We start from the raw sequence: 22,374 nt of genomic DNA, 5'->3' as shown, positions 1-22,374 counted from the left end.
TAATTAGAGTTTAGCTTGACTCTCAAATATGTGTGTGATATCACAATCTACCTTCTGGGAGTCGCTTCTTCGCTAACACACCTTTCGTTCAATTCTGATACTATTTGTAATTAGAGTTTAACTTCAATTCTGATACTATTTGTAATTAGAGTTTAACTTGAAATGGGTATGATTTTCCCACATGGGTTGGGCAAGAATCGGACATGCACACATTCCTTAGCCTTCAAACATCGAAGCCAGCCAGCCAGCCAATCAGTCAGTCATCTTCCACACACAATCAATTTTATTGTTCAGATTTTATGAACCATCAGTTTATATATGCTATGCTCCTCCCTGTCATTTCAAAGAATTTTGCTTCTCGAACTCCTCATCCACTTGGCATTCCCAAGATAACTTTCTTTTATCTCTTCCTTCCACGCATCTTTCAAAACTCGACCACAAGAGAGGTTTGAGTGTTAAAATAGATTATCCATTCACTTTTCATCATGCATTCTTTTTTTTCTTTTTCTTTTTTTTTTTTTTTTTTTTTTTTTTTTATCTATTAATTCTCCAATATGGGATTCTCTGGCCGTCAAAAACTCATAAAAATGCCACCAAATTTCATTCATCTTCACTTCATTCGCCTCCCCCATATCCCATATGTCCCTTCTTCTAAGGGATATATTATGAAATTGATTTCAAGCTAATGCTTTTTGAGTAGGACAGTCGGCCCTTAAAATATTCTTTATTCCCTTCCTCCTCTGTCCTTGATATTGCGAGACAAGTTCCTTAAGAGGAGGGCAGCAAAAAAGAAACTTGTTGCTCTCAATCCCTTTATGTATATATACCCATTCCCCCATTCACTCTCGCATTCCATTTTCAGAAAACAGAGAGAAAAAACAGAGAGAAAAACAGAGTCATCCTATCTATCTGTCTTAGTTCTTTGTCAATAAGGTAGCTATGTGTAATCCAAAACCATCCTCTCCTAATAATTCCTCGTTTCTTCCTCTTAACTACAAAGCCAACTTCATGGCTACACCCAACAAAAGCTTGGATAATCATAATCTTAATAATAAGAACAATCTTCTCAAGCCTGCTGATGATCAACTAGCTCAGCTTCATAGATTCCCCACTGTCTCTGAGGTAATATCATGTTGGAGAATGAGAAAAAAAGCAATTTTTCATCGACCCATCATTGCTTTTTGTGTGTTTTTTTTATTAAAGTGTCTAACTTTGTGTGTTTGCATTCTTCAGGCAGTGGAGGAAATGAAGGAAATAGGGAAGATTTCAGGTCCAACAGCCGTAACAGGCCTTCTTTTGTACTCGAGAGCTATGATCTCCATGCTTTTTCTTGGCTATCTTGGAGAGCTTGAACTTGCTGCTGGCTCTCTCTCTATTGGCTTTGCTAATATCACTGGCTACTCTGTTCTCTCTGGTTTGGCCATGGGAATGGAGCCAATTTGTGGCCAAGCTTATGGAGCTAGACAATGGAAACTCCTTGGCATAACCCTTCAAAGAGCTGTTCTTCTTCTCCTTACTTCCTCTGTTCCCATCTCCTTCATGTGGCTCAACATGAGAAGAATCCTGTTATGGTGTGGCCAAGATGAACAAATCTCTTCCATGGCTCAAACCTTCATCCTCTTCTCAATCCCTGACCTCATTTTCCTTTCTCTTCTTCACCCACTTCGAATTTACTTAAGAACTCAAAGCATTACTCTCCCATTGACGTATTGCTCTGCTTTCTCTGTTCTGCTTCACATTCCCCTGAATTTCCTCCTCGTTGTGCATTTCAAAATGGGCATTTCTGGTGTAGCCATTGCCATGATTTGGTTCAATTTCAACGTCTTCTTCTTCCTTGTTTCCTTTGTTTACTTCTCTGGAGTTTACAAAGATTCATGGGTTTCTCCAACCCAGGATTGCCTCCATGGATGGGCTCCTCTGCTTTCTCTTGCGATACCCACTTGTGTTTCCGTTTGCCTCGAATGGTGGTGGTATGAGTTCATGATACTGCTTTGTGGGCTTCTCGTAAATCCCAAAGCCACCATTGCTTCAATGGGGATTTTGATTCAAACCACTTCTTTAGTTTATGTTTTTCCATCATCTCTCAGCCTTGGAGTTTCCACAAGAGTCGGTAATGAATTAGGAGCAAATCGACCCGCCAAAGCTCGTTTATCAATGATTGTTTCACTCCTTTGCGCCGCCGTGCTCGGCGTCTTGGCGATGGTGTTCACCATTCTAATAAGGCACAAATGGGGGAGATTTTTCACCAACGACACTGAAATTCTTGAACTAACGTCCGTTGCATTGCCGATTGTCGGGCTCTGTGAACTCGGAAACTGCCCACAAACCACTGGCTGCGGCGTCTTGAGAGGAACCGCTCGGCCGACGATCGGAGCTAATATCAATCTGGGGTCGTTTTATTTGGTGGGTTTTCCAGTAGCGATCATAATGGGGTTTGTGGTGAAATTGGGATTTGCAGGGCTGTGGATTGGGTTGCTTGCAGCTCAAGGTTCATGTGCTTTGATGATGATTTATGTTCTTTCTACAACGGATTGGATAGCTCAAGCTGAAAGAGCTATGCAGCTTACAAAGGCTGGTTCTTCAAATTGCAATCCGCCATTGTTGCCACTTTCAAGCTCTTCAGAAGATGATCAGAATGTAAAAAAGATTGAAAATTTGGAGGAGATTTTGTGCAGTAATCATGAAACTGATCTTCTCATACCCACTACAACAACAAAAATTACTGTTCATTAAGGCCTTTTTTTTTTTTCTTTTTGCCCCCTAATTTTTACCACCCAATTTATTTCATCGACCCATCTCTAGTTTTTAGTGTAGAAATCACTACTTGGTTAAATTATGAGTTTGGGTCGTTGACTTTGTTTAATACACTTATAATCATGTTTATTTACTATCCGACTTTGTTAATATGTCTCTCTAATTCGTATCTAGTTGTTTTATTTGTTCGGTCAAGTTGAAAGTTTCAAGACTTATTGAATACATTATCTATGAAACTTAGAATTTTATTTCTTTTTCATCTTTGATAAATGTATATATATATATATAAAAGGGGAGGGTGGTAGGTTGTCGGTTGTTTGAGAGGCTTTAATCTGCGAAGGAATCTATGCGTGGTTTTGGGGGAAGTTTTGTTGTGGTTTTGTTTCCAAATCAGGTAAAAACTTGTACATCCAAAAAAGGCATACTTTTTTCTCTAAAAGATCCTCCATCTCTCACTCTATTTTTTAAGAGAAAAAACCAGAAAAATCTCATCTTTTTCCATTACTTTACAGTCCATTCATGTATATAATCTCTCTAACAGACGCGGGAAGCCTGAAATGGAAAGTTTATAAGGGTGTCGAAACTTTTCTCTGGAAGCTCGTAAGGGAAAGTTCAAAGAGAACAATATCGACTAGCGGTGGACTTACATTCTTTATAAAGGTGTCGAAACTTCTCTCTAACAGACGCAGGAAGCTCGAAAGGGAAAGCACAAATAGGACAATATCTGTTAGCGGTGACCTTAGGCTGTTACAGTAAACTCTAAACCGTAAACCCGAGACCTTAAATCCTTTATAAACGCTCATACCTTGAGGGTTCTTTGGTGTTTCGTTGTATTTGAAAAATAGGGATGTTTTTGTGTTGTGTTATAGAGATTATGTTGGATAAAATGAACCAACAAAACCTTATTGTCTGAGTAATGAAGAACACTAAAAACTTGGGATGTGACACAACAACAACAACATAGTTTCCACTGAGCCAAAATGCTAAAAAAAATGTTTTTTTTTTTGGTTTGGGACATCATATTTCTGACAGAAACGAGTTGAAAACCTCGACAGGAACACACATTGCCCTAAGACATGCATACGCAAACAAAGAAAAAAACATAGTACATAACATAAAGAAGTAATAAGAAAAAATGATGATAATAATTTGTGACGTAACGAATGAATCGATACTACGTGTAAACGAGCGTGATTTTAACGATATAAAAGGTTAATAAATGCGTTTCTTCCTACATCAATAAGATTCAAATTCCGTTTCGGTGACATAATTCCTGAAGTTCAGTGTGTTTAACTTTATGTATGTGAATAATATTTAAAAATTGCGTGTTGGCACGTAAGATTCGGATTACCTTGTTGGTAAAAAATTTAAAGCAAAAACACTTGTTTGAGATTCAAACCACCCCACGAACAAGATCGATCATGTTTAGCTTGAATGATTCTAAATATGCAATCTAAACTACGTAGAACTGTAAAAATACGGAAATGTAAGAACACTTGCCCTAAAGATGAGAAATCACTCGAAGAGAAAATAAAATTCATATTATCTTGTTGATCAAACATCTCAGAGCAAAAACATTTGATTGAGATTCAAATCACTCCACGAGCAAGATCGATCATGTCTAGCTTGAATGATTCTAAACATGCAATTTCAACCACATGGAATTGCAACCTTCTGTGATAATTTGAACAACATTTTCTTCACATCTTCCTTAAAGTTTATATTGCATGATTGATGTCTCGGTTCATATAAAAAACAACTCAAGACAAGTCGACAAACTTACATATCGTAGGAGATGTAGTAAAATACCGGAGCTAATATGCACCTAATGCAGATTTTAATTCAAACCAAATAGGTAACGTGTACATGTTGTATAGATGTAAATACTGATCCGAATGATTCATATGAAGCATCACGCTATTATTTTACGTGTACACGTGTATTCCACGTACTAATTTGAGATAAAAATTAAAATAAATATAAGATTATCAAAATTTACAAAACTCCACTTAGTTTATTAACCTTCTCCCTCACTCATTTAATACGATGTGACATTTTAATTCCACGTGGATAAAAAAGTAATAAAAGACAATAATGAATATTTTCCTAATTATTTTTTCCTTTTTAGGCCATACCATTAATGAATATTATAACTACAACATGGAATTAATTTTTTATTTTAATTATAAATTTTGTATTTTTTTTTTTAAGATTATGAATTAAATATAATTATTTAGTTTGTTCTATTATAATTTCTTTACGAATAATTGTTATGAAAATATGTCAATTTAATAATTTAAAAAAATTATAGAACAACGTAATATTTATAATCTTAAAAAAATTTAAAAAATAACGAAATTAAAAAATTGTATATTTCAAATATAAATGGAAGTGTGAATGGGTTCGAGCTATTATGAGATAAATTTGTTTAAAGGGTCCATTTTCATCCGACCCTTTTGGTCATCAGTGGAACACGTAAGACCATCAATTGTATATTTCTTTCGCTGTCTGAATGAGTTTTCATTCGGCTCGACATTGGCTCTGCTCGGGTCAAGGTCTATCAATACAACGTCGCATCTCCTCTTGCCATCTCGATTCTCGTCGACAGGGTCCATATGTCTTGACGCCATGTTGTCGACCATCATAACTCATTTGGTCATGCCATCGAGAATGGGCACGTGTGTCGTTCATCTTATCGGGACTTCCCGAACATCCATCCATCCGGGTTCTATCGAGGCATAAGCCCTCCCGTGCTCATGTCGAGTCATTTACGGATACCGTACCGGATAGCGAGTGTATGTAGCAACCTCCAACACGCGGGTTGGGGCGCAATACCGGCACACCTGTGTCGTCCAGTACTGTCCTTCAAAAAATCCATTTCAAAGGAAGTCGCTCGAGACACTCATCTCGGCACGCTCGCCCACACTATGACACACGTATGTGCCACAGGGTAGCTCACTTAGGCCACACTCATACAAAATATGACTGTGAGCTAATAAGTTTGACTTAGTAAAAAAGGTTACTAATGGAAGAATTGTCGTATTTAAGGTTCTTCTGTCTCAAGGAACTCTCCATTCAAGTTGTTTTTTCTGCTTCATTTATTTGTTTTAGGTCAAAATCAACCTAGACGACATAATGGGCATTGTGGAACCCGTCCCATTATTGTCTTCCTAATTATTTCAAACTGCCCCCCACAATGTCTCTTTGTAGGACAGCCATAACTTTTTAGGTCTTCCTCATGGAGTCTATGGTCATATATATATATAATAATTGTGGCATGAAAACAAGTTGCATTAAAGAAAATAAAAGTAGAAATTAATGTGTAGAACAGCTAGAAATTCGTAAAAATACGTTAATTAAAATTATAAAGTTTATAATAAATAATATGAGGTATAAACAGCTTTGGAAGCCAATGATAATTGTATTATTAAGATATATTTATTTATTTATTTATTTATTTAATGCACTTTTTGAGTTTTGTTTTAGTGACAACTTAATTTATAAAATGTAGATAATTTAAAGTATTCATATTCTTTCCACCTCTAATTATATTGTTACTTTTTATTTTATTTTTAAAATAAAAAAAAATATATTTTTTTTAGAGTTGGAAATCCAAATCACTAACACCATCTGATTTTATTAATTAATATATCTGTACTTTGACTCGTTGCATATCGCTATCAGCTTCACAGTTTTAAAACGTGTCTGTTAGAGAGAGGTTTTGTAACAGTCCACCACCTTCAGATATTGTCTTTTTTTTTTTTTTTTTTTGCTTGTTACGTATCACTGTCAGCCTCACGATTCTTATAAGAAATGTTTTGTTTCCCTCTCCAACCAATTTGGGTTCTCAGGATACATCCCCTTGGAAGGCCAACATACTTGCTTGTACACAGCCCAGTGTCTGGCTTTGATGTTATTTGTAACAGTTCAAGTCCACCGCTAGCAGATATTGTCTGTTTTTGCTCGTTATGTATCATTGTAAGCCTCACGGTTTTAAAATGTGTCTATTAGAGAGAGGCTTCCACACTCTTATAAGGAATGTTTCGTTTTCCTCTCCGACCAATATGAAATTTCACAGTTTTCCACACTCATGTTCTTGTAAGGAATGATTCGTTCTCATCCCCAACCGATGTGAAATCTCACATAAACGAAGAATCTTAACGAGAAGTTGAACAAACAAAGAGTAAAAAGTATTCTTAATGATGACAAAAGGAGGAGGGGGATGTAGTAGTACAAACTAAAATGTACTTCGTACATTTGGGTACTCAGGTCTCTTTTGGGTTTATCTTTTTCTTCAACCCTATACGTACATGTATTCAATATCGTGGGATTCTTCATTAGTTGGAGAGGGGAACGAAACATTCTTTATAAGGGTGTGAAAATCTCTCTCTAGTAGACGCGTTTTAAAAACTATGAAGTTGATATTGATACGTAAATAAGTCAAAACAGACAATATTTACTAACAAGAGGTTTTGGTTTGACCCCTTTTCTTAAGGTACACCTTCCACCGTCTCCTTTTCCTTCTTTGTAAGTATGTCGAAATCTCTCTCTAGTAGACGTGTTTTAAAAATCGTGAGACTAACACCGATATGTAATAAGCCAAAACTGACAATATCTACTAGTGGTATGCTTGGGCTTGACCCTTGTTGTTAAGTTACACCTTCCCCTCCCAAACCCCCATTTTCAAGTGTGTGGAAATCTCTCCCTAGTAGACACGTTTTAAAAATCGTGAGGCTGGTGCCAATACATGACGGGTCAAAGCTGATAATATCTATTAACGGTGTACTTGGGGTTGGCCCATATTGTTAAGCTACACCTTCCCCTCTCAAACCCTCATTTTCCAGTGTGTGGAAATCTCTCCCTAGTAGACGCGTTTTAAAAACTGTGAGGCTGGTGCCAATACATGATGGACCAAAGCTGGTAATATCTATTAACGGTGTGCTTGGGCTTGACCCATATTATTAAGTTACACCTTCCCCTCCCAAACCCTCATTTTCAAGTGTGTGGAAATCTCTCCCTAGTAGACGCGTTTTAAAAACCGTGAGGCTGGTGACAATATATGAAGGGTCAAAGCTGGTAATATCTATTAACGGTGTGCTTGGGCTAGACCCATTTTGTTAAGCTACACGTTCCCCTCCCAAACCCTCATTTTCCTTTCGTGCATTTTCTCGTTTGCCCATCCTCGACAAAACGAAACCCTAAACCCTAAACCCTAAAATAAGCCAATTTTATAATAAAATAACGATACACACATAGTAGTAACTTGATTTGTTTTAAACTATAGTTTAATTAAAGTATTCCCTAAATGTGTATTACAATATATTGGTTTAGTAAGGAACATAATGGGACCCTCTCTTTTAAACCAACTTAATAACATTATTAATTCTTTTAATTAGGACCATTAAATTAAAGGCATGGTCTTTCACATGCTTACACTTAAAATCATTTCATTAAAATTAACAATTTTAATTAAAGGAATCAGATCCATAGCCTTTTCTTTCAATAATAATGCTTCATTTTTCTCATATTATTTTTATTTAATTTCCCTTTTAATAACATTTAATATTGATTAATATTAGGGTTTATAAAATATTTGATTAAATTAATAAAAATACTCCAAAATTTTATAATTTATCTAAAAATAAATAAAATAAGGCAATTACAAAAATACCCTTACTTTTTTATTAATTTAATTTATTTATTTAAAAAAAATGTTGGGATATTTGTTGGAGAAATGAGGAAAATAATTATGGGGAAAAGACATTTTTAATATGGTCCATTCACATCGCAATAAAAGTGGAATATGATATTTAGGAATGGAAAAAGTGGCCAACAGGAAGGCGACACGTGTCAAGGTTGGAATAATATTTTATTTTATTTATGTATTTTTTTAAAAAAAGAATAAATAAGGAAACGGAAATCCGGAAATCCGACCATCCGATTCAATTGGTGGTAATCGTAATGGAATCTTTAGTGCTCCTATTTTTTAAAAGCAACCCATTTTCTTATAATGGTTGTCACCTAAATATAACTCAACTGATTAAGATATTATAACTTGAACGAAAAGATTTAGAGGTGAGGTTGGAATCTTCTCCTTCATGTATAAATGTTCACTGCCATTAAATTTAGGGAGAAGAAGCATGAGCCACTATCATGATCGTACTTTTGCAACTGTGTGGCGTTATGATCTTGATACGCTCACAACCAGTCTCAAGAGAAACTCAAGTCTCATTCATATTTTTTGTCCAACTTTGTAGTTTCGTCGGACCTTAAACAAGGTTTGTCTTTGCGCAACTAAACATCACTTGTGTCGAATCCAAGCTTGTTCAATCACACACGCCGCCTATGCGTGCATGTTCAATTGTTTGCAACTAAACAACATCGCATCTCATTGTCATCTCAGTTCCTAATGACACAATTCATGCATCGTGATGTCATCCCATGTCTCGGAACACATCGTTGGGAACTGACTCATGTATCGATCATCTTATTTAGACATTCGGAACATTCATCTATCTGGGTTCTCTCGAACATTCGACCCTGGAAAAGGGAATAATACAAATATTTTCTCTCTCCTAACTCTCAACAATTTAATTTAACGGTGGTGTGCAAAAAGATCTATATGCATCACAGTTTGCAACAAAGTATTTTATTTTCAATCATAAACTTATTATACCTCGAAAACCCTCCATTCATAGTTTCTTTTAAGTCGAACTAGCTTCGTAAATTGATTCTCGAAGCACGGGGTTCCTAAACCACGAAAACTAAATCTTCAAGCATTTTTAGGGTTTAGAGGTCAAACTCATGGGCAAGCTTATACAACCTCAAATCCCTCGAACTAGAAAAGACGTGAAGAATAAAGTTAGAAAGAAAAGTAGTAAAGAAAGAACAAAATGATAGTTTAAGAACATAGAAAGGGTAAGACACATAGACAGCCAAATGAGGTGGTGGCATAAATGCTCTCTTTCCCATAAATGTCGTATCATACAACAAAAATGCACCAAAAACAGAACTTATCTCTATCAAACTGAGTGGCCATTACCAAACCCTTCTTCTTCCAACATCAAACAAACAAACACAAAAGGATTCTCTTCCATGCATGGCCACACCCACCACCATTTTCATATAAAGACACCAATTTCCTTCTCTATATACTTGGTTTTGCATTGAAAATACTTAAATGAAGCAAACCCAGATGGAAAGTTTTGATTTTTCAGATGATTATTGGTGTTAGGAATGGAAGAAAATTCTTTGGAGAGAGAGAGAGAGAGAGAATATGTTCCATTCAAAGATGCCAATTGTGTGGGGGATAAGCTTAGTCATAGAAAGGACATTGAGAAGGCGTAAGGACATGCCTTTCCAAAAGGTCTCTTCGGTTTTGGTTTTTAGGGTTTGGGAGAGAACGAAGCATTTCTACCTCTGTTTAATAGATGCATTTTAAAACTGTGAGGTTAACAGTGATACATAACGGGCTAAAACAGACAATATTCACTAGTGATGGGCTTGAGATGTTACAAATGGTATCAGAGCTAAACACCGAGTTGTATGCTAGAGAGGACGTTGGGCCCCTAAAAGGGAAGATTGTAAGATCTCACATCAATTGGAGAGGGGAACAAAACATTTCTTATACGGGTGTGGAAACCTCTCCCTAGCATGTGTCTTAAAACCATGAGACTAACGATGATACGTAACGAGCTAAAGCGGACAATATCTGTAAGTGGTGGGCTTGAGCTATTACAAATGGCCAAACACTGGGGCGGTGTGCCAATAAAGGACACTAGGCTCCTAAGAGGAGTAAATTGTGAGATCCCACGTCGGTTGGAGAAGAAAACAAAGCATTCCTTATAAGGGTGTAAAAACTTCTCCCTAGCACGCGTCTTAAAACCGTGAGACTAACGACAATACATAAGAGGCTAAAGCGGATAATATCTATTAGGGCACGGAGAAATTCAAACCCACCAACATTGAGGAATTGTTGTTTGAAAATTGCCCCACATTTTAGGGGCTTTGTCTTTTTACACAATACCCACCCAATGTTTGTTTGACACAAAAGTCAATCAACTAAAACCTCGATAAGAACTGGTCATGCCAGCAGATGAGCCAGCACCTTTGCCTTCCACTACTCTTTTTTGAGGAATCACTAAATAATTGACACCAAATTTGAGAGAAAAAGAGAAAAAAAAGTGCAAGAGAATATTAAATATAGTGTCTTTAATTTTATGCAATATATGTGGATGATATAGTAATCTAAGAACACCAAAACATAGTGGGGTTGACCTTTTTCCCAATTCAACTTTTTTTAAGATTTTTTTTTGGGTGTGGTTTGACTTTCTTTTCAATCTTAGTTGTTCATAAATTGGATTATCACTTTTATACTCAAATGAAACAGCCCAACCAATGAGAAGAACATAAAGAGGCATTTGAGAGAGATGGTGGTGCCTTTTATGTTGTTGTCTATGGTCAAACTTCAAAACAACCTTTATGGAATGTTGAATTCTCGAAACCATCACGATGTTGATAATGAGGATGATAATGCCAACAAATGACAATGACGACGATAACCCTCCACTGTTCTAGTGCATAATCGTGAATCGAGTCGTCAAACATTCAAAAACCCTAATCCAGAAACAAAAGCAACTAATATCTATCAGACATGTCATGAGAAAAGCTTTGAACGCTGGTCTAAGTTTTACCGTGACTTCAAACACGCAACCATCATGAAAAAGATTCAAAAGGGTATAAGAAGAATGTCGATTACGGTTCAAAAAGACGAGGGTTGGTCATTGGCAAAGAGCTATACGGAAGCGTGCATCCTCCTCGTCCCATCCCATTGTAATATTCTTACCAATCCACTTGTTTATTGAACATTCTACATTCGCCTTCAATTTTATGCCTTTTACCAAAAAAAACGTCTCATTCACTAAACTTATTCTTTTGACTCATCATTCCTTCTTTTTTATGATTCAAAAAGTTACCCACAAAAGAATATAACACAATTCTCGAACATAATTTCAATAATGTACCAATTTGATTATAGTTCAACTGTATTATAGACATTGCATTGAAAAAAAAGACTAATATTATATTTTGAATCATATTTTATTAAAAAAGAGATCTAAAAAATGAAAATAAATAAAAGAATTGATGGAGGGTTTGGGCCCAAAAAAGAAAATATAATAAAGTTAATTAAATTTAATTAAATTAAATAAAATTATTCTTTTCTTGAAAAGTCCACACGTTTTGTATTGGGTTAGGCCAGTTTGATATTTTTTTATTTTATTTTATTTTATTTATTTATTTAAATAAAAAAGATTCCTTCGATTGTCATTACGTAATTGTATTCTTAATTTATGCAAAATTACAAAAATGTGCTTCATCAGCAATCAAATTACATTCTTAAAAAGAAAAAAAAAAATCAAAATTTAAAAAATAATTATTTTCATTTGGGCTTAATTTATATCCATTTTTGAGCTATTCAAAGGCCCATTATCAAAGCCCAGTTTAGTTTTCATTTGGGCCGCAAAGCCCACAAAATGCCAGCCCAACTAAAACTTTTGTAGTATATACCATTTGGAAGGAGGGTTCAAGTGGCAAATATTGTCCGTATTAGCCTATTACATATCCTCTTGAGCTTCACCTTTGTAAGGAATGCTTCGTTCATCTCTCCAACTAATGTGTGATCTCATAGTCCACCCTCTTAGAGGTCCAGCGCCCTCGCTGACATACCACCTGATGTCTGTCTCTGATACCATTTCTAACATCCAAGCACTGACGTGTTACATATCGTCATTGACCTTACAGTTTTAAAGCGCGTCTATTAGAGAGAGATTTTCACACTTTTATAAGGAATGATTCGTTTCTCTCTCTAATCGATATGGCATCTGGCATCGAGATTTCTAACTACAAACCTTGTAATTTGAATATATTCATATTCGAGTGATTAATACGTGTTCGAGCGGAAAGACAAAATGAGAGATGAAATGATTTAGGGTTTAATTTGTTAGATTTTGTAAAGAAAATGATGAGGTTGGAAGGAATATTTATGAATATTCACATATGAGATTGGGCCCCTCCTCTTACCATCTTTTTTGTTCTTCAAACTCATAATCATGTTTTTTCCGTCTCTTCATCTCCTCATCATTTCATTGCAAGAATTTTAAACTCATAACTTTTTCCCCCATTTCTCTGCAACCCAACACGGCCCTTCGCTCCATGTCTCGAGGTCGGATTTCACAATCCATTCATTTTCGAGATTCAACGTCCTCGCTAGCACACCGTCTAGTGTCCATCCTTTTCAGGGTTCAACATCCTCACTGGCATACACACCCTTATAAAGAATGTTTCGTTTTCCATCTCACACTAATTGAATCAACAAAAACGCCCCCATCTAATCGGGTTATGGATCAAATTCTTTATCGGGAACGAAAAAAGAGTCGTGTTTAAGTAAAAATAGTATGGAGAAACAGGAATGAAGGTGTTGGAAGAGGAGGAGAAAGTAAAAGAGATGTGTAAAAGATGAAGATCCGATTGTGGGCACATGAGTGTCATAATTGTTTCAAACCCAGAATTATGGCTATCAGAATCATTCAATGATGAACAATATTCTACCAACTTCAAATCTCATCATTTCCCACACAAACCTATCCATTTCTATCTACTTTTCTACTCAATTCTTTTTCCTCTATTTTATGACAAAATCTCATAATAACCCGTCTACACGCATCTGGTAGGGAGAGGGATATTGTCTACTTAAACCCGTTACGTATCATCGTCAGTCTCACGATTTTAAAACGCATCTAGTAGGAAGAAGACAATAGCACGGTTCTGATGCCATTTGTAACAGCCTAGCTCTGATATCATTTGTAACAACTCAAGTCCACTGCTAGTAGATATTGTCTACTTTGACTCATTACATATCGCCGTCAGTCTCACGGTTTTAAAATGCGTCTATTAGGGAGAGATTCCACACCCTTATACGGAATGTTTCGTTCTTCTCTCTCGCGGAAGTGGGATATAACAATCCACCCCATTGGGAGCTTAACGTCCTCGCTGGCACACCGCTCAATGTCTTCCACTGATGTGGGACCTCACAATCCACTCCCTTGTGGACTTAACGCTCTCGCTAGCACACCACTCAGCGTCTCCCACCGATATGAGCCCTCACAATCCACCCTTTTAGGGGATCAACATCTTCGCTGACACACCGCTCGGTGTCTGGCTCTAATACAATTTGTAACAGGTCAAGCCCACCGCTATCAAATATTGTCTGTTTTTGTCCCTTACGTATTGCCGTCAGCTTCACGATTTTAATACACGTCTATGAGATAGAGATTTTCACACAGTTATAAAGAATGATTCGTTCTAATCTCCGACCAAAAAAAGATGGTTGATTTGGGAGAGATTGAATTGGTGTAATATATAAATATGTAGAGTGGAGCCCAACAAAGGAGCTTTGTTTGGCTGTGGAGTCCAAGGAAGACAGTCAAACCTTTAGAACAATAACAATTATTGCTTCCATGTTGCAATCTTGTCGGCTAGTTCCTCTTCCTCTTCATCTCTCACACATTTCAATTATCAAATCAAATCTTTCAAACACTTAATCGATCTGTACGATCATGTTTTCATAGATATGATTAATCAAAACTTGGAACAAATCATAAACATTATTATTAAATCAAGTTGCCATCTTTATATTGAACCAAATTCATGATATTAAATTTTACAGATCAAAAGCATCCAACGCTATGTGCTTCATTTGCATGGAAAATTGTTGGACACCATATGGAAATCGAAGACATTCTGAACAAACAAAATACATTCCAAACAACACAGATTGAATCGATCAAAGTGTCAGCTGAAAGCAGATTCCTCTTGAATGGAGAGCAGGATTTGATTCACAGCTGCAGCGATTTCATCCACTGTATTCAACTCGCATCCTTCCTCAATCTGATAAAGTTCATATAAAAATCAAGTTTTGATCCAAAAAAAGAAAACCCATGTTGAAAAGTTTGTGTTTTTGTTACCTTGATGCTTACAGAGTAAAGAACCATTTGATCCAAAGTGGTGACGTTGAGATGAAGAACAGAGAATCTCAAGCTTTGAAACCCAGCCACCATTTTGAGGAGCTGTCTCGGGCGTTTCTTGGACAAGATTTTGAGGTTGGCATGGGTATCCACCATGGTGACTTCGATATCTCCGGCGGCCCATTGGGTGTTGGAACTGGCTGAGTCATGGGTCGAGTTCGTCGCCGGAGTTGAGAACTGTGGGAAGGAAAAGAAGTCGGCGAAAGGGGATGAAGCCGCCGGTTCCTTATGGGCTTTGATAAACTGTAATTGCTGTTCTAATTCCTTGACGAAATTAATGGCGCCACCAATAATGGAGGCTTGGTCTCCCTGCTATAATATTCAAATAATTAGCCTTGAAAAGTACACGACAACTCAATTATTAAACATGTTCTTGTGTTCTGTCGTGAAATTGAAGTAATTCAATAGTTTCCACTAAAAAATGAAATCATCATGCTCTGTTTTTGGACGGTAACTTTTGTCATTGTCATGAAAAAGAAAGGTGACTGACCCTTTGAACGTAAGAACACGGCATTAGTGATCGGAGGACGGCGAGATATTCATTCATTTGTTTCCGGCGGTTGCGCTCGACGGCGATATGGGTCATCCTCTGGTTTTCAATTTCCTCCTTGTTTTTCATGTTTCGAGTCCGCCGTCGCTTTCTCCTCCCGGTCGTCGGCGGTGGGGACGGTGGAGACGGTGGCGACTGTTCAACTTCCATCGGCGGATAGAGAGCTCCTACCGAAAGCGGCTGATTGATCGAACATTCCTCCGGTGAAGGCTCCCAATTAGTGGGGAGTTTTTGCGGGTTTTCGAGAAAGGATTTTTCTTGTTCTAATTGGAAGCCATAGTCGTAGCCAGGCCAAGCGCCGCCGTAAGAACAGAAATCTCTGCAAACATAAGTAAATGTATCTCTATTTTGTGGGTAAACCACCGTTTCCAATGCCATCATCAACGATCACTCTGTTTTTTCCGGCGATCGGAAAAACAGAGAGAAACAGAGAGATGGGGTTGCTCTGTTTCGTTGAAACCCAGAAGACCTAACAACGAAGGTTAGGCTTTGATGTATGGCTACAAGCACCTGAAGGAAAGGGGCTTTTAAAAGAAAATGAGTTCAAAGAAGCCATTGCAAGAGAACAAGGTGCACGTGAGATGCCATTGTAGATCAGTACTCGCAGCAGGAGCGAAACAGAGGAGGAGAGAGAAACAGAGAGAGAGAGGAATCTGGTGTTGCTAGAAATAGATACTCTGTTGGGGTTTGGGGATTTGTTTGTTAATTAAAAGGGGAAGATGAAGAAGACCTTTAAATGAAACTTTAGATTACTCAAGTTGGTGGACGTCAAGTATTAATTAAATTCTACAACAAAATAAAAAAAACGTCACCCTATAAGCTCTCCCGTCTCACAAAGGTCACATTTTTCGTTCTCACTCGGTTGCTCTTCGGGTCTAAGGCTACTCATTAACATATTTATTGTAAAGAAAAAAGATAAGACGTTTGAATATCTCGTGACCCACAAACTCTCATACTTCATAAAGAGTACATTTTTCGTTCCCATACAGTCGTCATCTGAGTCCAAATCTACTCGTTAACATATCTATTGTAAAGAAAAGAAGTCAGAAGTTTGAATATCCGGTGACCCACAAGCTCTCTTGCTTCACAAAGGCCACATTTTTCGTTCCCACTCGGTTGTCCTCTGGGTCCAAAGCTACTTGTTAGCATATCTGTTATCAAGAAAAGATTATCAAAAGTTTGAATATCTCGTGGCCCACAAGCTCTCCTGCTTCACAAAGGCCACATTTTTCGTTCTCACTCGATCGCCCTTTAGGTTCAAAGCTACTCGTTAGCATATCTGTTATAAAGAAAAGAGGTCATAAGCTTGAATATCTCGTGACCCACACACTCTCCTGCTTCACAAAGGGTACATTTTTCATTCCCATTCAATCGTCCTTTGAGTCCAAATCTACTTGTTAACATATCTACTATAAAGAAAAGAGGTCAAAAGTTTGAATATCTCGTGACCCACAAGCTCTCATGCCTCACACAGGCCACATTTTTTCATTCCCACTCGGTTGCCCTCTGGGTCCAAAGCTACTTGTTAGCATATCTGTTATAAAGAAAAGAGGATCAAAAGTTTGAATATCTCGTGACCCACAAGCTCTCCTGCCTCACAAATGCCACATTTTTCGTTCCTACTCGATCGCCCTCTGGGTCCAAAGCTACTCGTTAGTATATCTGTTATAAAGAAAAGAGGTCAGAAGTTTGAATATCTCGTGACCCACAAGCTCTCCTGCCTCACAAAGGCCACATTTTCTGTTCCTACTCGATCACCTTCTAGGTCCAAAGCTACTCGTTAGTATATCTGTTATAAAGAAAAGATATCAGAAGTTTGAATATCTCGTGACTCACAAACTCTCCTGCTTCACAAAGGGTACATTTTTCATTCCCATTCAGTCGCCCTCCGAGTCCAAAGCTACTCGTTAACAGATCCATTATAAAGAAAAGAGGTCAAAATTTTGAATATCTCGTGACCCACAAGCTCTCCTATCTCACAAAAACCACGTTTTTTGTTCCTACTCGGTCGCCCTCCAAAACCAAAGTTACCCATTAACATACTTATTATAAAGAAAAGGGTTCAAAGGTTTAAACGTCTCAATCAAACACATATTTATTGAATTGATAGGACAATTAAATAGGAACAAAATTTTATATTTAGCCTCCTCCTTAATTTACTCATAAAAATTGAAATGTAGCACACAAATCATAATCAAGCATAAAAAATATATAAATAAAATTTGATATTTCAAGTTCATTGAATGAGAGAGTATTATTGAAGCTAAATTAGTTAAATCATATCTTTATTATTTACATACATTTGATTAATGGCCATAAAACATTTTAAGTGAATAAAGCATGTTTTGTCTACTTGTTCTTTTAATTTAATTTAATTTTAGTAAAAAATAGATAAAGTGATCGGAGGACAGCTAGAATTTGTGAGATCTTAGATCAGTTGGAGATGTGAACGAAACATTTCTTATAAGAGTGTGGAAACCTCTCCTTAGCATATGCTATTTAAAATTGTGAAGCTGATGGTGATACGTAACAGGCTAAAGTGGACAATATCTACTAACAGTGGGTTTTGGTTGTTATAAATGGTATCGAGCCAGAAACCAAACAATGTGCTAACAAGGACGTCAGGATCTCAAGCTCTAGATTGGAGATGATAACGAAGCATTTCTTATAAGTGTGTGAAAACCAAGAGGGAAACGAAGCATTTCTTATAAAGGTGTAGAAATCTCATTTTGACAAGTGCGTGGAAACTGAGAAGGGAACGAAACATTTTCTTACGAGGGTGTAAAAACCTCACCCCAGCATATGCAATTTAAAACCGTGAGGCTATCGACGATACGTAATGAGTCAAAGTGGACAATATAAGCTAACAGTGGGCTTTGGTTGTTATAAATGGTATCATAGCCAAACACCGAGCAGTGTGTCAGTGTGGACGCTGGGTCCCCCAAACTCTCGGTTGAGGAGAAGTACGAAATATCTATTATAAAGATATAGAAACCTAAACCATGGACCAAAGTGGACAATATATGCTAACAGTGGGTTTTGGTTGTTATAAATGGTATCATAGCCGAACAGTGAGCAGTGTGTCAGTGAGGACGCTGGGTCCCCCAAACTCTCGATTAGGAAGGAGAACGAAACATTTGTTATAAAGGTATAGAGACGTAAACCGAGAAGGGACGAAGAAGAAATGATACATTTGGTTTGATTTGACAATAATTTGGTCGGACAAAGGGCAAAAAAAACCGATGACGAAAAGCTGGAAAAATTACTAGAAATTCTGAAGATCTAAAAAAAACAGTATTTTAATTGAAAGAGAAAGAAGAGGGGGGGAGCGGGACATAGGGCGCAGAGGAATCCATGTGACCTTACAAACACCCACTCTTGTAATCATCCACCTTCAACACACTATATACTATATGTGTCTCCGACACCCTTTCCAACACTGCCTACTGTTCTTTCTCCTGTTCTTTCTACTGTTCCAATGTTTTTTTTTTTTTTTTTTTTTGAATGCAAAAACATTATAATATTACCCAAATTAACTCACATTTCTATGCGACATTCTCACCCCTATGTCTTTTCATTTGTTCCTTGGAATGTCTTCCATGCTTACTCTATTTCCTTATTGCTTTGTGTTGTGTGTTTTTCTCTTTCTTTTTTCTTTTTTTCTTATTACTATTCTTCTTGTGATACATTCTACACGAAACGAGCTCACTAATAATAGTTATTGTCCGTTTTAGCTAATTATGTATCGTCTACAGCTTCAAGGTTTCTAAAACGCATCTATTACAGAGAGGTTTCTACACCCTTATAAAGAATGGTTTAAACCCCTCTCCAACTGATGTGGGACCAACGTCCTTGTTGGTACACTGTTCGGTGCTTGTCTCTATACCGCTCAGTGTCTGGCTCTGATACCAGCTGTAACAGTCCAGATATTGTCTACTTTAACCTGTTACGTATCGTCGTCATCTACTAGGAAGAAGTTTACACACCCTTGTAAAGAATGTTTCGTTACCCTCTCCAATTTATGTGAGCCAGTGTTTTTATGGGCACACCGCTCAGTGCTTATCTTTTATACCAACTTCCTTGCTGACACACCGCTCGATGCATGACTTTGATACCAACTATAACAACCCAGATATTGTCTACTTTAGCTCGTTACGTATCGTTGTCATCTACTAGGAAGAGGTTGCCACACCCTTATAGAGAATAGTCTGTTCCCCTCTCCAACTGGTGTGAGTCAGCGTCCTTGCTGGCACACCACTTGGTGCCTATCTTCGATACCAGCTTCCTCGTTGACACATTGCCCAATGCATGACTTTGATAACAACTATATCAACCCAGATATTATCTACTTTGGCCTGTTACATATCATCGTCGTCTACTAGAAAGAGGTTTCCACACTCTTATAAACCATGTTTTGTTCCCCTCTCCAACCAATATGGGAATAGCGTCCTCGCTAGCACATTGCTCGGTGCCTATCCCTGATACCAACTTCCTTGCTAGCACACCACCCAGTATCTGGCTCTAATACCACTCGTAACAGTCCAGATCTTGTCTACTTTGACCCGTTACGTATTACCGTCGTCTACTAAGAGAAGTTTTCACACCCTTATAAAAAAATGTTTCCTTTTACTCTCCTACTAACGTGGGATCTCATATATTATGAGTTACATTTACATCATATTTTATACCTACTCTTTTGTTATCCTTTTATTGTAAACTTTATACTAAATAACACTAATAATAAAAAAACCAATTCATAATTATAATTGGAATTTATTTAAACTATTATTATTATTATATTTAATATTTGCAAATTCCGACCATGCTTCAGAAGATTTTATAAGACCCAATATGAAATTTACTATGATATGGAATATATTCCAAATAGAATCTAATATTATAATAAGTAAATTAAATATAATTTTATAAAATAAAAAATTTAATTTTACAGCTTATTATTTAAGATTCCAGAACCATAATTGCAACTTGTTAATTAATATTTTCCAATTAAATCATTTTCTTACTTGGAATTTTCTGCAAAATCCAATGTATTTTTTCTGAAAAAAAATAAAATAATAGGAATCATTAATTAAAAATACTATGTGCCACGTCATTATTTCCCTTCATTTTCTCCATAGAATCCTTATTACTATTTTTTTTTTCCTGATATTATAATTATTTTTCAATATAATAGCTTACACGACACGTTACCGAGTACAAAAATGGTCATAATAATAATTCCGTTTAAAATACAAAATATTCGATCGAGCTATATCGATAAGTATATAAAAAAATCAAACTAGTGGCAACGATATCTTGTCTTAATAACATAAATATTGAAAATAAATATATTAATCGAGTCAAGATTAGAGATCAAATTAGAGTTGGATTAGGAAATTAAACAACATGAAATTAATTAAATTGGTCTAGGAATTTAGACGTAGGTAGTGTAAATTAATTAAAGGAATTAAAAAATTAAAAAATTAAAAAATAAATGGGAAAATAAATAATTTATATATATATAATGGAATTGCATGTGGTTTGAGCGTAAAATACGGTTACCAGAAACCCTAATTTGTGCATGTGGGAACAACGTAGAAATCGGCTTAAAAAATTAAATAATAATAAATAATTATTTAAAATTTTAATTACCTAAAACCGTGTTATTGGGACCTCAGATTCTGGGAAAACTCGTCTTTTATTTTCCTTTTATTCAAAGTAATCTCATTTTTCAATGATCTACGTGGAAATTAGGTGTTAATATTATTCTAATTTTGAAGCATGAAATAAATATGTGTTTTTTTTTTAAATGTAGTAACATTTTTAAAACTATTTTGTACATGCAACTCGTAATCCAACCAATTCATGTGTTAGTATGTTCGCATGTCATGTTCGCTCCAACATAACACATGACTTGATGTTAGACACGGCTTGATCATTTTTGGTGAGATCTAAACGTGAGGTTGACGGTGATACGTAATGATCCAAAGTTGACAATATTTATTAACAGGGGCTGGGGCTGAGACTGTTATAAATGCTATCAGAACTAGACACGGGGCGGTATGCAAGCGAGGACACTGGACATGGACAATATCTGATAATGGTGGGGTGGGGTTGTACAAATGACATCAGAGCTAGAGACTGAGTGGTGTGCAAACGAGGACACTGGGCATGGATAATATCTGATAACAGTGGGCTGGGGCTGTTACAAATTACATTAGAGCTAGAGACTGGGCGGTGTGCAAGCGATGACACTAGGCATGGATAATATCTTATAACAGTGGACTGAGGCTGTTACAAATGACATTAGAGCTAGAGACGAGGCGGTGTGCAAGTGAGGACACTGAGTACGAACAATATCTGATAACGGTGGCCTGAGGCTGTTACAAATGGCATCAGAGCCAGAGATGGGGCGGTGTGCAAGTGAGGACACTGGGCACGGACAATATCTACTAGTGATAGACTGTGATTGATCCGAAAGAACGTGGATTGTGAGATCCCACAGCGATATGAAACCTCTCCCTAACAAACACGCACTAAACAGCGTGAGACATTGTTAAGTCGAGCACACCCATATCTTGACTAGTCATCTAACATAGAGCAATCAAATCAAGAATCTATGATTAAAATTGAATAAACGCATTATAGAAAGAGCGACAAGGGGACGGAGTACATGTGCCATGAGTTTCTCTCGGTTTCCACACTCTTAAAACTGTACGAACAACGACATTTGTTTAATAATTAATCACTAAAGAATCAGCCTTGATTAAGCAATTAATCAATTAATTAAGCTTAGCTTAGTGGAGCTGGCATTGTCCTTAGTTTTAATCCCGATGAAACCCATAATTTTAATCATAAATATGAGTATTCAAAGCTCATAAAAGTTGAAACTAGTCCTTTTATAAACACAACCCTACCCTCACCTTTAAATATTCATCAAAAGATTCTCTTTTTTTCTTTTTCTTTTTGATTTATTCTCAATTATAT

At 36.7% G+C, this 22,374-nt stretch overlaps 2 protein-coding genes across 3 annotated transcripts; one reads left to right on the top strand and one right to left on the bottom strand.

Moving 5' to 3' along the window:
• Positions 1-112: 112 nt before the first annotated feature.
• On the top strand, positions 113-2,904 carry LOC111798452 (protein DETOXIFICATION 48-like). The gene is made up of 2 exons (XM_023681605.2): positions 113-1,122; positions 1,234-2,904. The coding sequence occupies exons 1-2, from the start codon at positions 940-942 to the stop codon at positions 2,731-2,733; spliced, it is 1,683 nt and encodes a 560-aa protein (XP_023537373.2). The 5' UTR covers positions 113-939; the 3' UTR covers positions 2,734-2,904.
• An 11,494-nt stretch (positions 2,905-14,398) lies between these two features.
• On the bottom strand, positions 14,399-16,073 carry LOC111798082 (transcription factor bHLH96-like). 2 transcript variants are annotated; one of them, XM_087125170.1, is made up of 3 exons: positions 15,328-16,073; positions 14,778-15,149; positions 14,399-14,700 (listed from the first exon to the last, which is right to left on the bottom strand). In XM_087125170.1, exons 1-3 carry the CDS (start codon positions 15,766-15,768, stop codon positions 14,605-14,607), a joined length of 909 nt encoding a protein of 302 aa, XP_086981296.1. In that variant the 5' UTR covers positions 15,769-16,073; the 3' UTR covers positions 14,399-14,604. The 2 variants fall into 2 exon arrangements, with proteins under 2 accessions (XP_086981296.1, XP_086981297.1); XM_087125171.1 differs by having other exon boundaries at positions 14,778-15,146; positions 15,328-16,069.
• Between the last annotated feature and the right edge of the window lie 6,301 nt (positions 16,074-22,374).

Source organism: Cucurbita pepo, chromosome 7, assembly GCF_057944985.1.
Source record: "Cucurbita pepo subsp. pepo isolate OVF chromosome 7, ASM5794498v1, whole genome shotgun sequence".
NCBI lineage: Eukaryota > Viridiplantae > Streptophyta > Magnoliopsida > Cucurbitales > Cucurbitaceae > Cucurbita > Cucurbita pepo.
This window is presented reverse-complemented; position numbering and strand designations above follow the sequence as displayed.